At 16.8% G+C, this 17,930-nt stretch overlaps 5 protein-coding genes across 5 annotated transcripts; 4 read left to right on the forward strand and 1 right to left on the reverse strand.

The window, feature by feature from the left end:
- Positions 1 to 3,548: 3,548 nt before the first annotated feature.
- PGAL8A_00153400 (conserved Plasmodium protein, unknown function) lies at positions 3,549 to 5,890 on the forward strand (the record flags this gene model as incomplete). Its single annotated transcript, XM_028675079.1, has 11 exons — positions 3,549 to 3,611; positions 3,692 to 3,802; positions 3,958 to 4,139; positions 4,232 to 4,418; positions 4,514 to 4,587; positions 4,662 to 4,758; positions 4,847 to 4,931; positions 5,060 to 5,307; positions 5,401 to 5,463; positions 5,557 to 5,670; positions 5,789 to 5,890. 11 exons carry the CDS (start codon positions 3,549 to 3,551, stop codon positions 5,888 to 5,890), a joined length of 1,326 nt encoding a protein of 441 aa, XP_028526646.1.
- Positions 5,891 to 6,995: 1,105 nt separating this feature from the next.
- Positions 6,996 to 8,948, forward strand: SMS1 (sphingomyelin synthase 1, putative; the record flags this gene model as incomplete). Its single annotated transcript, XM_028675080.1, has 4 exons — positions 6,996 to 7,290; positions 7,553 to 8,322; positions 8,515 to 8,640; positions 8,751 to 8,948. The coding sequence occupies 4 exons, from the start codon at positions 6,996 to 6,998 to the stop codon at positions 8,946 to 8,948; spliced, it is 1,389 nt and encodes a 462-aa protein (XP_028526647.1).
- Positions 8,949 to 10,196: 1,248 nt separating this feature from the next.
- Positions 10,197 to 11,402, forward strand: PGAL8A_00153600 (sphingomyelin synthase 2, putative; the record flags this gene model as incomplete). Its single annotated transcript, XM_028675081.1, has 1 exon — positions 10,197 to 11,402. The coding sequence occupies one exon, from the start codon at positions 10,197 to 10,199 to the stop codon at positions 11,400 to 11,402; it is 1,206 nt and encodes a 401-aa protein (XP_028526648.1).
- Positions 11,403 to 11,952: 550 nt separating this feature from the next.
- PGAL8A_00153700 (conserved Plasmodium protein, unknown function) lies at positions 11,953 to 13,062 on the forward strand (the record flags this gene model as incomplete). The annotated part of the gene is made up of 1 exon (XM_028675082.1): positions 11,953 to 13,062. One exon carries the CDS (start codon positions 11,953 to 11,955, stop codon positions 13,060 to 13,062), a length of 1,110 nt encoding a protein of 369 aa, XP_028526649.1.
- A 507-nt stretch (positions 13,063 to 13,569) lies between these two features.
- PGAL8A_00153800 (DNA polymerase 1, putative) lies at positions 13,570 to 17,013 on the reverse strand (the record flags this gene model as incomplete). Its single annotated transcript, XM_028675083.1, has 1 exon — positions 13,570 to 17,013. The coding sequence occupies one exon, from the start codon at positions 17,011 to 17,013 to the stop codon at positions 13,570 to 13,572; it is 3,444 nt and encodes a 1,147-aa protein (XP_028526650.1).
- Positions 17,014 to 17,930: the final 917 nt, after the last annotated feature.

Genomic DNA, 17,930 nt, shown 5'->3' on the forward strand with positions numbered 1-17,930 from the left:
TTTATAATATTTAAATTTTTTTTTTTTTTTTTTTTTTTTTTTTTGCTTTTAATCAAACCTTCTAAATTATCGATATCAATATCTAAAATAAAACAAAAAATTAAAAAATTATTATTTAATTTATATTAACGTAAGTTATGATATTTTATTAATATATAAATATATATATATATATATATATATATATATATATATATATATGTATATATAATTTAATAAATTATTAGTATTATAACAATTACTACTGAGAGAACTTAGAGCTGGTAAAATATCCAAAATGATAAAAAAAAAAAGAAAAATAAAATAAATAAACTTGTTATTATCATTTTAGATTAAAATTTTAACTATTGAGAATGTATCTTTTGTATTTTTATGCTTACATTCATTACTACTGAAAATTACAGCTTCTAACATTATAAAGTAAAAAAAAAATTTTTAATTATTTATATATTTATTTAAGAATAGAATCATTTGTTATTTCTCTTTATTATAAATATATTTTAATGCATTTTTATACTTTCTCCACTAGTAGAAGGTAGAGGATCTCCTAATATGTTTAAATTAAATAAAAAAAAAAATATGCATATATATATTTTATTTATCTAGCTTAATTTTTTTAATTATATAAGTAATTTAATTCTCTTTTATGTGTATTACTAGGATTTCTAGATGAACGAGGTTTCACTATTTTATGTAAAAAAAAAAAAAAAAAAATAAAAAAAGTATTTATTTATGGTAATCCAATTTAAAACATATCATTATTACATATATCTTAATATTTTCTTTTTTTTTCTTTTTTTTATAATAAAATAGAGTACTTTATTATTATTATTGTAATAATGTTTTTTTTTTATAACTTGTATTAGTAGGGTTGACTAAGGCTGATGATATTTCTAATTTAAAAAAAAAAATATATAAAAAAAATTATATGATTATATACTTAATAGTATAGATTAAAATGTATAAAGGATGTATATATAATTCAATTAATTATTATCTTTACAACCTCTCCTTATCATCGTATCATAATAAGGTACTATTATTATGATGTAATAAAAAAGAATCGTAAATTAAATTTTTTTTTTTTTTTTTTATTAAATATAATGTTTAAATATATGGCTTGTCTTTTTTTTTTTTTTTTTTTTCTATTGAACAAATAATTGAATATATATTTTTACTTACATATATTAGAAGTTTTTAAAGGATTAGTTTTTATAATTAAAACGAAAAAAAAAAAAAAAAATTATTTTTAAATCTTTTATTTTATATAATTATTTAATTTAAAATATTTACTTATTATGTATTTAACATAATATATTATTTAAATTACCATCGGGGTTTGGTGAATCAATGGGACTATTAACTATGTTTAAAATGAAAAATAAAGAAAAAGAGGATCATATATATTTATATTTAAATGCAGTATATATTAAATTTTATAATTAGTAATTTTTTAAATATGTAGAATATGTATGTTTTTAATTTTGCCTTTGCTTCCTGAAGGCGGAGATTGATGTTCTATATTTAAAAAAAAAAAAAAAATAATAAAAGATGTAATAATTTATATATTTAATTATGTGTTTAACAAATATTTAACAGATGTAATTTTTTTTTTTTTCTATGTATAACCCTCTGTTTTTATAGATTTAATCAGCAAAATAAATATGGAAATAATAATATAAGCTTTCATTTTATAAAATAAAAATATGAAAATGTAAAAAAGAATTTGATTATTAAATGAAAATTTAATTACAGTTTTTTAATTAAATAAATGTGAAAGAATAGAAGAAATTGATATAGAGAAAGGTTCTTTAAAAAATTATAAAAAAAAATGTTAACTTCTTTTATAATAATTAAAAATGAGAAAAAAAAGTGTGTGTTCTCAAAGTATTCAAGTTAAACATTTAAATAAATATATAACTAAAAATTAAATTTATATTTTTTATAAAATTTTTTTTTTTTTATTATCAAAATTAATATTAGACTTATTTAAATAAAAAATAAAATATCTTTCTTTATCATGTGATCATAATTTGCTCTATTTTTTTTGTTTTTTACTTTTATAATAAAGAACTATTCTAATTTTTTTTTTTTTTTTTATTAATCATTAAAAAAAAAAATGATGCTTTATTTAAGTTTATTTTAAAAAAAAAAAAAAAAAAAAAAAAAGGTTCAATTTGAACAAATAAAAATAAAACAAGAATCTATAATTACATTTTACATTAATCCCCTATAAAACAGTTTTTCTTTTTAGAAAAAATAATTTTTATGAAAATTTTTAATATAGAAATTTCATGATAATAATTAAAAAAATATTTTTCATGAAAATCTTAAAAATTTTTATTCCTAAAGTTAAACCTTTTCAAAGAAAGTTTGAGTATACTTTTATTTTTAACCATGTTATAATCTTTGAAATATTGTTATCATTATTTTTTTTTTTTTTTTTTTTTAATATACGATTGTAAATTCCTTTTTTTTTTCTAGTCTTTTTTGTTTATTTTTTTTTAAAACAAAACATGTTTTAAATTATTTAAAAGTAATACAAGACTCATAAAAAAAATATTAATTATGAATTATTTGAATCAATAAAAATTATTAACTTTGAAAAATAAACTCAATTTTCGAATCCATGCTTTTTTAAGTGATACACATGCAAAAATTGATATAAATAACAAAAAAAAGAGAACTTACAAATTTACACATTTATTTATAAATTAATATATGATGTTTTAATAAGACTTTTAATACAAAAATTTTAAAAAAAATTAATATATCTTTTTATGAATTTATAACACATTTTTATTATATCCATCTATTGAAGCTTTGAAAAAACAGAATTTTCTCCAAAAAAATATAAAACTTCTTTAGAACAATTTTTTTCATAATATTACAATTAACAAAAAATAACAAAAAAAAAATATAATCTATTATTTAATATTATAAAAATAAAAAATTTAATTTATTTTTTTCTATAAACTATTATATTCACTTGAGTATTGAAATTTTTTGAATCTTTAATTTTTTTTTTTTTTTGTGCACTATCTTGTCTTTTTTTAAAGTTAAAAAATATACAAAATACTTTTTTTTTATTTTCATATAGAAAATCATTAAAATAAAAATACTTTCCTTTATTTCTTCTACTGACATCCTATTGAGTTTTTTTTTTTTTTTTTTTTTTATATATATATAATTATAGATATATATTTTTTTAATAAAAAAATTGAAAAAGGAAATATATTTTTTATTTATAACACATCAAAGATATAAAAAAATTTTAACAATGAAAAGGATAGAAGATAAGAAATATAATTTAAAAGAAAAAATAAATAATAGAATAAGATATAAGAAAGATAAATATAATAAAATATTTTTAAAAATAATGAATTTAATAATATTTAGATAATAATTTTAATGACACTTTTTTTTTAAAGTAAGATTTTAATTAATCTAAAATAATTAAATTTACTTAATAAAAAATATATATATTAAATAAAAGGAATTCCTTTTTTATTATTTATATATAAAGTTATTAAAAAAAATTTAAAAAAATGAAAAACACTAAAAAACTAAAATCCAAAAAAAAGACAGAAAAAGAAACATTAATAAATGAAGTAAAAAAAAAAAAAAAAAAAAAAAATCTAATTAAAATATAACTATAATTTTATTTTATTTTCAAATGATCTACAAATAGTTAAGCAGCATAAATAAAGAAATAGAAGATGAGAAAAAAAATGTAGAAGATATTAATTCAAAAATTAAAAATATAGATGATAATATATTTTTAGGTTATCACGATTTAAAGGTTTTAAAGAAATATATATGTAAAATATTATTTAAAATTTATAAATAAAAGATAATACAAAAGAATTAGAAAATATTAATACATAGAATAGGAGATAATAACCTTTTGGTTAATATAAAAAAAAAAAAATTTCTTTTTTTTTTCTTTTTTATTAGATACTTAAATTAGAATTAAAAAATAAAGAAATAGAATTAGAAGAAAATAAAGCATTCAAGTTATTATCTTCTAGAAAAATTGAAAATATTATAAATAGATATGTATTAAAGTGCTATGAAACATTTCTAGACAATCTAACAAAAAATGAAATAGATATATATGAGCATTCTAGAACTGCAGAGTAACATATTTTTTATTAAAATAAATTAAATTTTATTATAAATATTCTTTGTTATTTTTTTTTTTTTTTTAATTCTTTAAAATTAACTAAAGAATAGAAAAAAAAAATCAGCAATCATATAAAGATTATGACAAATTAATAAACGTCACAAATATTCAACACTTAAATAAATTAAATTCTATTATTTTGTCTCAAAATGAATTAATAGATGAAATTAATCGTAGATTTACTAGCAACCTCAAGGAGATGAGAAAAAATTATTCCAAAAAAATTAATCTCGTTAATATTTTAAAAAATGAATTCTCATTTTTATGAAAGAATTTATAAAATATATCAACTTTTAAAAAATGAAAATTAAATTGGTATTTTTATAGGAAAGAGATAAATTAGATAAAAAAAGACAAAAAACTATTTTCAATTTACAAAAAGATAAAAATGAGAATATCAAGTATAATTAAGCTTACTAAATTATATATATGTAAAAAAATAATATTAAAAATAGAATATTGTGTTTTTAAAAAGGAATATTTTAGTAGAATATAATGAAAAAATTTTAAATACACAAAATTATTTTAAATTAATATTAAATGATCAATTAGAAATGATTCAAAAGTTAGAGGTTAGTTAAATAACATGAATTGGCCTTTATATTTTTAAAGTTTCTCAAATAATTATATAGTATTTTTTTTTTTTCATAAATTTTTTAGGACGAAAAACTTAATAAAAAAAAAAACTATTTCTCTAAAATAAAATATTTAGAAGAATTTAAAAAAAATATATCGATTCATAAAAGTATTAGCAAAAAGAATTTTTTTTTTTTTTTTTTTTTTTTTTTTTATCATATTAGTTTACAAAAATTATAATCAAAGATAAATATATATATTATCATTTTAATTGTTAAATTTATAAAATTACATTAGAAAAATTAGAAAATTTAGATAAAGATGTAAAGCTATTAGAAAAAAATATTAATGATTATGAAATGCTAAAAATTAACTTGAAAAAAATTAAAGAAAAGAGAAAAAAACAACTAAAAGTTCTAGAAGAATTAAAATTAGAAACAGATGTAAAAAAAATGTTGCTCACAAGGATTTCTAAGGAATACGAAGAATTATTTAATAAAAATAAGATGAAACTATACAGCTATTTACAAAAATTATTATTAGAAGTATAAAAACAAAAAATCTTCTAATAAAATCTTTTAAACATATGAAATTAAAAATATGTTCCTTCTTTTTTTTTTTTTTTTTTTTTTTTAAAGAACTATTTTTTAGAAACAAAGATGAAATTAAAAAATGAATCTTTAGAAATAAATACTATTGAAGTAAATATAATATAAATTATTTAAAAAAGATATTTTTATTTTTTTTAAAATTAATCATATTTCATAAAATAATTACATTATTATTTTATTTAGTTAAAAAAATGGCAAGAATCCTTTGATCCAAAACAAAATGAAATACTAAATAAAGTCTTAAATGATAAATTTCAAAATTTTGAGAATTTAAAAAAAGGAGTAGAAAATATGATAGTAATATTATAAATTTTTTTTACAGATATTTTCTTAAGAATGAAATAATATATTGAATATTTATAAAAATAGTTACATGCAAAAATATATATTTTCCTTATTTTTCATTTTTATCAAGGATTTAAATGAAAAGAATAAAGAAAGTTATGAATCTTTAATGCATCTCAATTATTACTCAAATGATGATTTAGATGTTTTAAAAAGAGAAAATGCACCATAAAAAAAAAAAAAAAATACTTAATATTTTTACATTAAAAAGAATATAAAAAAATAATTCCTTTTTTATTTTTAACACATTATATATGTGAATAAATAATTACATTTTAATAAAAATTCTTTTAATGGATAAGCACAGTTCTTTTAAGTTATAATTATACTAAATTTTAATTATTAATACATTTAATTAAAATTACAAAATTTTTTTTTATGCATTTTTTTTTTTATATATCTTTTTGTCTTTTATTTTAATTTTATTTTTTTTTTTTTTATACTTTTTATAATTATTATATTTTTTTTTAATGTTATATTTAGAAACAGTTATAAAAGTGTATGTTTTTTTTTTAATATATATTTTTTAAAATTGTTTACAGGCAAAACATATAATAATAATAGCGCATGCATAACTATAATAATAAATAAAATATATTAAAAGAAAAAATTATTTATTAATTTAAGTGATTTTGAGACTTTCTTATAGATTTGAAAATCATAAGCATTCGCATATCGTTTTGTGAACTTTGCATTTTAATAGTTTCTCTTTTTTTTTAAAACATAAAAAAAAAAAAAAATAAATTTTTCTCAAATAATTACATTGTAGATGATAGAATTTTCTTTTTTTTTTTTATTTGTTTATATATTTTTAATACATTAGAGGAAAAAATTTAATAAAAATTTGCTTATTTTTTTTAATTATCCTTTTTTTCATTACTTCATATAAAATTATATTAGAAAAAAATTAAAAATTTAACAAAGATTTTATTATTTTCATTTAAATAATTTATGTTAATAATTAATGTTTTTAATTATGTTATTTAGGAATAATACATGACATACACATATGTATAAAATATATAATTTTTCTTTGAAAATTTTATAAATTTATTCTAAAATAATTTTTACTTATTTTAAAATGAAGATTACGAATAAGCAAAGAACTAATATATTAGAGAAATAAAATTTGAAGGCTCTTTAAAGCATAATATAACTTTCCTTTTTTTTTTTTATATTAGATGTTAAATTATGCATTATTAACATTTATTTTCTTATATATTATTCATATACAATATGAAAATAAGTAAATGAGAAACAAAAAAAAAAAAAAAAAAATGTTAGAAACGAATTTAATTGAAAATTACCATTTTGATAACTTAATTCATAACAATTTTGATAATAAACGTAAAAAAGAAAAAGTTATAATGCCTATAATTGAAAATAAAAAAATTTTAATTGAATTAAAAAATTCATTCAATGATGAAAACCTTAATTGTAAAATAAATTTCAATGATACTAAAGAGACATACTATGACCATTCTGATGAAGTTTCAGAAACAAATGATAAAATAAAGACAAATGTCTCTATCTCTTCAGATATACAAGGAGATGGTTTATTAGGAAATATAGGTATTTAAAAAAAAAAAAATAAGAAAAAAGATTTATATTAGGAATGTTTATGTGTAATTATTTTGTGTATAAAAAAAAAAAAAAAAAAAAAATAAAAATGGACCAAATTAAAAGAAAAATGTCCTATGTTCAATAGTTTATGTATATTTATAAATATAAAATTAAATGTATACTTTTTAATAAGTATTAATATTTTTAAAAAGCATACATTAAAAATACTTGAAAATTGGATGTATATATGAAATTTTTTTTTAATTTTTAGATAATTATTTTGAAAAGAAAAATGGAAATTCCGAATATAAAGAAATAAAAAGTTCTAGTTTTAGAAAAAAAATATATAAAATTTTCTTTATTCGCTTATTATATGCTTTTATATATGGTATTATTGGAGTATATATTCAATGTTATTCTATAATATTAAGTGATTCATATTATAATACTGGTGATGAACCATTGAAAGATAGAATTCATGAATTAATTAAAAAAATACCATCATTTATGGATGCAGGATTTATTAATGGGAACATAATGATTTTTTTTATTATTACTATTTTAAGATTTGGGTTGTTTTTTCCTTTTTTATTATCATTAACAATATTAATTAGATTGATTTTCATGCTTTCTACTATTTATTATGTAAGATCTTTATTTATTTATGTAACTACTTTACCATGTCCCATACCTACATGTCAACCATTAAAAAATAAAGGATTTCTTGATAATATATATTCTTCACATCTTATAATTTTTGCTCAAGTGTACGAATGTACAGACCTAATTATATCTGGTCATACTGCTTTTACTACATTATTAAAATACTTATGGCTTTTTTACGAAAAGAATATTTATATAAAGATTTGTATATGTTTTTATAGTTTATTTATCTTCTCAATAATAATAATATCAAGATTCCATTATACTGTTGATGTATTAATGGGATATGCATTTGGAGCATCTATTTTTATTTTTTATCATTGCCTTCTTGATATTGCTGCAAAAAGATATGCAATTAATAAATCCTTTTATGTTAATGTATTAAAAAAAAAAAAAAAAAATGAAACTATAAATATATATATATTTATTATGAAAATTACGATAAAAAAAAAAAAAAAAAAAAAAAATTAGAATAAATCTATTTAAAAATAAATTTATAATATATATATTTATATATATATTTTTTTTTTTTTTTTTTTTGTGTATATATTATATTTCTTTTTTTTTTAGTACTGTGGCTATTCAAGATCATTCACAGAAAGATGTAATTTGTTTCATTATTTAATTCCATTAATTGGCTATATTGAGGCTTTAGATTATAGATTAAATATCTCAACTTCCTATGATAAAGAATGGGTAACTAAATAAATTTATTTATGTATATTAATCCTCATATAATTTTACTTAAATTTTTTCTAATAATTCAGAAGAATATAAATTTTTTTTTTTTTTTTTTTTAACATTAGAGTTCTTTTTGTCCTTGTAAACCAGTGAATTCAAAAAGTCTTATAAATAAAAAAAAAAATATTCGTAATGAAGACTATTATGATTTTAGTGACCATTTTTATCATTCATATGCTGGAAATGGTGCATTTAGTTTATCATCAATATATAATTTACTGAATAAATGTAAAAATATATACAGAATAAAAAATAAAAATTAATTTACTATATATATATATATATATATATATATATATATATATATATATGTAAACATTTTTTTTTTTCTTCTTTTGTTTCGTTATTTTGTATGTAGAAGAAAGTGAAGATATAATTAAATTTGCTCAATTATTTTATTCTTAAGTATAGAAAAAATAATATACGAATTAAGAGTTTAAACACTTTTTTAATCGTTATTAAGTTAATACTTTCCATTTTATTTAATTTATTTTTTTTTTTTTTCGAGTTTAATATTTTAGTACAATTACTTACACACTTAATTTGTCTGTTTTACATTTTAGTAAATTTTTTTTAAAAATTTATTATCTAAATATTACTTTATAAACTTATAAATCATATATATTTTAAATAAATAATTATTAAATTTTTACTATGTAATAATTTTTTTGTATATTTATTATTATATATTATATGTCTATGTTCCAATACTGATAAATTAAATATCTTTTCAATAATATTTATAAATGATTGAATAAACAATTTGACAAAGAATATGTAGAAGAAATTCTATGATGTCTTCTAAGGCAATTAATACTTTTTGATGAATTAATAACTTAATCTTTTTTTAATGTTTATTTATAAGAAATATGGAAGTTTTACACAATGTAATTAAATAATAAGTATCTTATACACATGTAAATTTGGTATCTTAAGATATTATATTTATATTTCTGTGAAAAATATCTTTATATTAAAAATAGTAAATAATTCCTTTATTTTTTACGATAAAAATTGAACAAATACGTATAAAAAAATATGTAATTAGATAGATATATGCTCAATTTGCGGACATTTTAAATGGAAATTATCACAATTTTCACGTTAGATGAGCATGCTCCAAAAATTACATTTTTTTGATAACTAAATGTTCAATAATTTTTTTTTTTTTTTTTTTTAATAATAAACTTTATAAAAATAGTAATTTTGCAAGTACTAAAATTTGAAATGTTGAGTACACGTAAATATATAAAATTTGAAGTTATGAATAAGAAATTGGGAGAAAATAAAAAAAAAGGGAAATCATCTTTAATCTGTAAAATACATTAAAGAGGAAAAACAAATGGAAGAAATTGCTATAAGTAATAAAATATAAATATTTATGAGTAACTTAATAATTTAAAAATAAATCTACTTTTTTTTTTTAAAAAAAATTTTTTTTTTTTTTTTTTTTTTTTTTTTTAATAAAAAAGACTACATTTAAAAAAATTGTAAAATAAAATTTGTAAAAAATGAAAAATGCAAATGTTAATCCAGAATTAAATGAAAAAAGTGAAGAAGTAGTAACAGAAAGACAAAGTAATAAAAATTATAAAATGAATGACATCTATCACATAAATATAGAAAAGGAAATGAATAATATAACCATATCAAAAAAAGCATCATTAAATGATCCAAACAATTTAACAAAATGGAAATTATTCAGAATATTAATAATTAAATTAATATTTTCCTTATTATATCTATTAATTTCATTAATTATACAAGGTTTCTTTATGATTTATAGTGATTCATATTATAAAAGATACACACCACCACTAGGAGATCGCATACATGATTTATTTGAATATCCACCTAAATGGGCATCATATAATCTGTCGAATAATTTGATAGCAATTTTAACAGTTTTTGTATTTTTTAGATTAATTATTTTTAATAGTGTATATTTATCTATAGCTATTGCTTGCCGATTTTTGTATATGCTTGGGTCTTTTTATATTTTAAGAGGGATACTAATATACGTTACTTCTTTACCTGCTACGTTAGACACATGCTTACCTCTCGAGAGTGGAAGTTTTCGATTTAATTTATTGCAAATATTGAAAATAAACATGAACTTAGTTTATGTGTGCTCAGATTTAATAATATCAGGTCATTCTTTTTCTACAACCTTACTTTTAATGTTTTCTCTTTATTATATGAATAATGTAATATTAAAAATTATTTTATCCTTGTTCTGTTGTTTTATTTATATATTTATAATAATTGGTTTTATACATTATACATCTGACGTATTACTTGGCTTATTTTTTGGTGTTTTCATTTTTTCCTTTTATCATATAATGCTTGATCTATCTTCACAATATTATATATTTTGCACGTTATTTGAAGTTAAAATTATTTCAAATAAAAAAAATGTTCAGGCAAAACCATTTTTTTTAAGGTTTTTTTTAGCTAGAATATTTTTGAAAATTATTCCCTTCTTAGAAGGATTAAATTACACATTGAATTATGCATTAAATAAAAACAATGATTTTTCAACTTTTTGTAATTGTGAAAATTACGATAAAGAAAGAAATTTAATTTCATTTTGCAAATCATCCAAAGAAAACAAAATTTCTATCTACTGTTCAGATCATTTATTTCACAGTTATGCTGGAGATGGTACTATTAGTTTTTTATCTTTAAAATTTGTTAAAATGTTAAAAGTAAAATAATATTATTTTTTTTAATAATTTTTTTTTTTTATTCTTGTGATATATACATTTTTTTTTTATTTTTTTTTATGTAAAAAAATATTTACAATATTTGTGTATTTGTTATTATAAAATTTTTTTTTTTTTAAAATATATACACAAGTAATCATAACTTTAAATTTTAATTTTTTTAAAAAAAAAATTATTTCCAAAATTTAATGAAAAATTTTATCATTCTTTTTTTATAAAAAAAATTATATATATATATATTTTTTTATAAAATGAATAAGGAAATAACTTTTATAAAAAGTAATCATATATTTATTTAATATATACACGACCATTATGTAATTTTATTTTTAAAAATAATATGCCTACCCTTAAATAAAAAATTTATAACATAAATTTATTAAAATAAAATAAAATAAAATAATATACAAATGTTTAAACAGGTGTGCAAATAAATATATAAATAAATGTAATATATATTTATATAAAATGAGAAAAACAAAATGAAATATGATAAGATGAAATAAAAAAAGATATTTTCATAAAATATTACATTAATGAAATGGAAAGCACAAATGCAAACTTTTCGTTTGATATGCTTGATATGATTGATAACTGTGACTCTGTAAAGCCAGAAGATAAATCAGAAGGAAAAAATGATACAAAAGAAAATATAATTGAAATAAATATAAATAAAAAAAAAACAGAAGTATTTCATAATAATACAACTATTATTGATGGCATTAAAAAATCAAGAAGGAAAAAAAATAAAACTAATTTTAAGATTTTTCCAGAAGTAAGTGATGCAAAACATGAAGTGATATATGAGTCAAAAGAAAATCACAATAATAATCTGATTAAAACAAAGGTTAATAGTAATGAAAATAAATTCAAGAGAAGACAAAAAAAAAATAAAATAGTAGAGAAGGTTTTAAATAGAAAAATATTAAAAAATAGCAATTTAAATATTTTTTCAAATGAAGAAAAGTTGAACAATGAAATAATAAATCAAAATGTATCTAATGAAAATAGTTTAAATACCCATTTTTATAAAAATATAACATCAAATTGCAAAATACAAAATAATAAAGATGATTTAGGTACATATGAATTTGAAAATTGTAAAAATAATAATAATAATAATAATAATAATAATAATAATAATAATAATGCAAGTTTAAATGAAATAGATAAGGTGGATAAAGATATATTTTCAAAATCTTATGAATGTGATAACTGTAAAAATTACTTGAAAGAATTAAGCTGTAAAAATTACATGAATTTTTCCATCTATGGAGAATACATAAATGATGGAGAAAATAATATGCTTTTATTAAAAAACAAAAAAATTGAAGAATTAGAAAATAAAAACAAATTAATGCTAAATAAAATAGAAAGTTTAAGAAGAAAAAACTCATTTTTAAGTGATAAGATAAAAAAATTTAGCACAAGCTTAACTGATATAAATTTAAATTTTAATAAGTTAATTAAAGAAAATAACTTACTGAAAGAAATCAATACAAATTTAAGTGAGGCACTAGAAAAAGAGAAATCTTATAATCTTCAAAGACAAAAAGAAAATACTTGTAAAGAATTAACTTATTGTGATAAATCGGTAGAAGAGGAATTTGAAGATTCAATAGATAAGGAAATTTTTAATGAACATTATTAAAAAAAAAAAAAGAGAATTCTTACTAATGTATTTTCCATTGCAAAGAATAAGAAAAAATATGTCCATTTGTTATTTTATTTACTTTTCTGAACTAATCGTAAATGTATATCTTCAAAAAGAACTTTAAAAATGGAATATTAATAATTTCTTTAAATTTATATATTCATAATTATTTAACCTTTCTCAATGTAATTTTTTTTATTTTTTTTATTTATTATTTTTTTTTTTTTTAGTTTGTCTTAATTTTCTTTATAGTCAAAAACAGTATTTAAAAAAAAAAAAAAATATTATAACCAAAAAAAAAAGTTGGCAGAGAAAAATAAAAGATAGCATATTACATAAAAAATAATTAAAGCATAAAAAAAAAAAAAAAAAAAAAAGATATTTTTAAAAAGGATAAATATAAAATTAAAAAAAAAAGGTCTTTAATAAAGTTAAAAATAAAAAGAAAATAATTCTAAAATTTAAAAAACAAGAATAACATTGAAATTATGATGAATATAGGAATTAAGATGATTCTTTATAATGTGCACCAAATTCTACCTTAATAGGTAATTTAAAATTATAATTTGAAAAAATTTCATTATCACAGCTTGACAAATTAGAAGATAAGTTATTTTGTTCATATTGATTAATTTTATATGTTTGATTATTAACTTTTTCTAAATATTCAATGTAAGTTTTGATAGAAATATTATCATGCATATAATCAAATAATAATTGAAGTCTATTGAAAGAGTTTGTATAATGTATTAAATTATAAAATGCATTTTCTAAAACTGGTTTTAATAAATGAACTATATAATTAGTGGCTTCTTGTTCACTTTCTAATAATAATTCATCATGAACTTGTAATATTAACTTGGTTATCTTCAAAAAATTTGGATTATCATTAGGTAAAGTAGTAATATCATTTATTTTTAATAATCTTGGGTTGCTATAAATATCATGACTTAAAATATTAAAGCAAGATAATAAAGAAAATTTCATGATATCAGCTGCACAACCTTGAATTGGTGAATTCATACTAATTCTATATTTATTTTTTATATTTGGTAATATTATTCTTTTTCTTCCTATTAATGTATAAACACAATCCATATGCTTAACTAAATACTTTTGCATTTGCATAAATTTATAAACATTTGGAAAGAAGTTAAAAAAATTTTGAATTAATTTATTTGCTAGAGTATCACTTATTAATAAGCTTTTTGCTAATCCACTTTCTGTCTGTCCATATAAAATTCCATAAATGACAGTTTTAGTCATTCTTCTTAATTCGTTTGTTACATTATTTGTGTTAAATAAAAGTTTTGCAGTTTCAATAAAAACATCATTATAATTTAATAACTTCAATAATTCAACATCGAAACTTAAATAAGCCATAACAAATAATTCCATTTGTCTGTAATCGAAAGCAATCAAATTCTTCTTATTTATTTCTAAAAAATTATATTCATTTAATCCATTTTCTTTTTTTAAAGATATAGCACATCTGAATCTAGAATGAATATTTTGCAAATTAGGTTGATCGCATGACAATCTACCTGTTGAAGCACCTATTTGATTAAAATTGCAGTGAATTTTCTTCGTATTTTTTTGTATATATTTAGGTAAATTTTCTATATAATTCTGAAATAACTTTTTTGATTCTCTATATAATTTTATATTACTAATTATTTTTTTAATTTTTTCTTTTTCTTTTCCATTTATAGAATCACATTTTTCTATTTCATCTACAATAATTTTTAACATTTTATTATTTGTCAGAAAATTTTTACTTTTTTTCATTTCATTTATAGTATTATTAAAATATGATGCATTTTCTTCAATTATGTTAGATGTAGGTGAAGAAGATAAGGTAGATAATGAAGTAATAGGTGTTGGATTGGAATAATTACTGTTTATTATATTTTCCATTAATTTATCATTTAAATGTATATTTTTTTTTTTCATATCACTATTTTTGTCACAATCATTTTCATTAGTTTCTTCATTGGTATAATCAAAAACACTATTTTCATAGTTAGTTATATAGGGAACTTTTTCATCATTTTGAATTTTTTTTATTTCACACTTAGTTCTTTGATCATACTCAATCTCTTTATCAGAATTATCATTATTAAAAGTAAGATTAAGTAAATATTTATATAATAAAGAAGATACTTGTTTTGACGAATTTAAATTTATGTCACAATTACATAAATTTTCTATCTCTTTTTTATAAATAAGTGGATCAACAGAATTTTTTTGAATTTCTTCTATTTTTTTTTCATTTAGAAATATTCCTCTTTTTTCAATTTCACTTATGCAAAGTATTAACGGTTGTTCTATTTTTATATAAATATTTAATAAATTTAAATTTTCTTCAAATTTTTTTATCAAAAAGTCAAATAAAATGATCAAACAACAATTTCTTGAAATACAATAACTTATCATATCTTCTTCAGTTATTTCATACATACTCCTTTTATTTCCAAATGCCATTTTTTTAATATTATTTAGATTTTTTATATCTATAGGAATAAACCTAAATTGATTATGTTTATCTCTATTTAATATATTTTTTTTTTGATACTTTACTAAATTAGTATACTTATTCATTTTATCTTTTATATTATCTGTACAATTTAATTCATTTTCATTAATATTTTCTAAATTTTTCTTTTTCTTATTACTTTTTTCTTTCATTTTTTGATATTTACCCCAACCATATATTCCATATTTTCCTGAAAGAACATCCGAAAATTCAGGAGGGAAAATTGAAAAGTGGGAAAAATTTATTAGTTGTGTCGAATTTTTAGAATGTTTAAAATTTAATTGATCATTTAAATATGCACTGAAAACAGTTTGCAACTTTTCTCCTCTTTGAACAAGTTGTAATAATGAACTTATAATATAAATATCAAAGACATTGTCAATGTTCATTAATTTTAGTTCTATATTATTCAATATATGTATTAAAGTTTTAAAATCATAAACTATAAAAAGAAAAGGATTAAAACAGTTCGTGTGTTTTTTGACAAAATTACCTTGTAAACATTCACTTAATATTTCTTTGAATTCTTCATTATTTTTCAAATCATATAAATTAAAAGAAAAAAAAAAGATAAGATCTTCATTATTGCTACAATAAGAATTATTAAATTTAATTTCATTATTATTTCCACTTGAAACATTTCTTAAATTTTCTATTTTATATAAGTTTATCTCTTTTTTAATCGAGTATTCTATGCAATTTGGGATATTTTCATCTTTTTTCCTTTTTGATGTATTTTTACTATTATTTTTATTTTCATTTATATTAATTTTATCCAAGTTATTTGTAACTTCATGTAAGTTTTCTTTTCCAGATGCATCTGTTCTAATTTTTTGAGAATTATTTTCATAATGATTATTTTCAATGTTTTTATTTCTTATATTTGAATAAATATTATATTCTTCACTTTTATAATTTGAAGAATCGGAGTTTTCGTTTATTCCATTGTGCATATTTTCTAAAATCTTATGAAAGTTAAAATTATCATATGTCTCTAAAATGTTATATAAGTTTATATCATTATTAGGAATAACAATATGAAAAGTCATACTACTTGGTAAAGAAAAACATTTTGATTTATATTTATCTTCATTAATTTCAGGAAACCAGCTGATGTAAATTTTAATACATTTTCTCCATTTTTCTAATATAATATTATATTCATCATTATCTAATAAATCTGAATTAGTTTTGTTTATATATTTTAATTTATCATAATTATATTCTGATACTGTAGTAAGTAACGAATGTAAAGAATATATTTCATTCGAAGTATTACTTTTTTTATTTAAAAGATTCACCAAATAGCTGTAATTCGTTGAATGATAATTATTTAATTTTTTCTTATATATATTATTATTCCTGTTTAATTTAAAAACATTTAGTTTTATTATAATACCGAATAATTTCATTTTTTCATTTTTTATTTATCGAAGAAAAAGAAAAATACTTAATTTCATTAAAAATTTCATTTATTCATCTGTTTCATAGTTATGTTGTAATTCATTTTTTATAATTTCTGTTTTCAATTAACTTTTTTTTTTTGTCTCCTTTCGTACATAATTATATGACATTTTATTTTATTTCTTTATTTTTTTTACTTCTTTTTATCTTCAAAAATATTTATTGAAGAAAGAAAAAAAAAAAAAAAAAAAAAAAAAAAAAAAAAAAAGTATATTCTAATTATTACCTTATTAATATAATTTTTGTGAAAATACCAAAAATATGAGTTGATATAAAAATAATCTCTTTTTAAAAATAAAATTAATAAAATCGTTACACATATTTTTCCTTATCTTTTAAAACAATTTTATAAAAGAATTAACTGAATTTTAATAATTATACATAAAAAAAAAAAAATTTGAAAAGCATTTTTGAAATTTTCATATTTTTTTTTTCTACTATTTTTTAATGTTTCTTTTTACAAATATAAAAGAATTCTTTTACTTGATATAAAAATTATTTTTAAGATATATTATTAAATTAATTCAATTTTTTTTTTTTTTTTTTTTACTAAAATCCTAATATATTAAATGAAAAAAATGGATAAGAATAAAAGTATATTTAACAAATAAAATTTCACAGAATAGTTTCGTATAATGAATATTTTTATATATATTTAATTATTAGTTAAATGAAAAAAAAAAAAAAAAAAAAAAAAACTACATATATAAAATGAATAATTAAATAAAAAAGCTTAAAAAATTGAATGAAACTCGTATTTACAAATATGGTTTTAAAAATTTTTAATTATAATAAAATATTTTTCTTAAAAAAGAACTCAAAAAAAAATGATAATAATTAAAATAATATTATTACGAATAACAAC

This window comes from Plasmodium gallinaceum, assembly GCF_900005855.1.
Source record: "Plasmodium gallinaceum strain 8A genome assembly, contig: PGAL8A_v1_65, whole genome shotgun sequence".
NCBI classification, from domain to species: Eukaryota; Apicomplexa; class Aconoidasida; order Haemosporida; family Plasmodiidae; genus Plasmodium; species Plasmodium gallinaceum.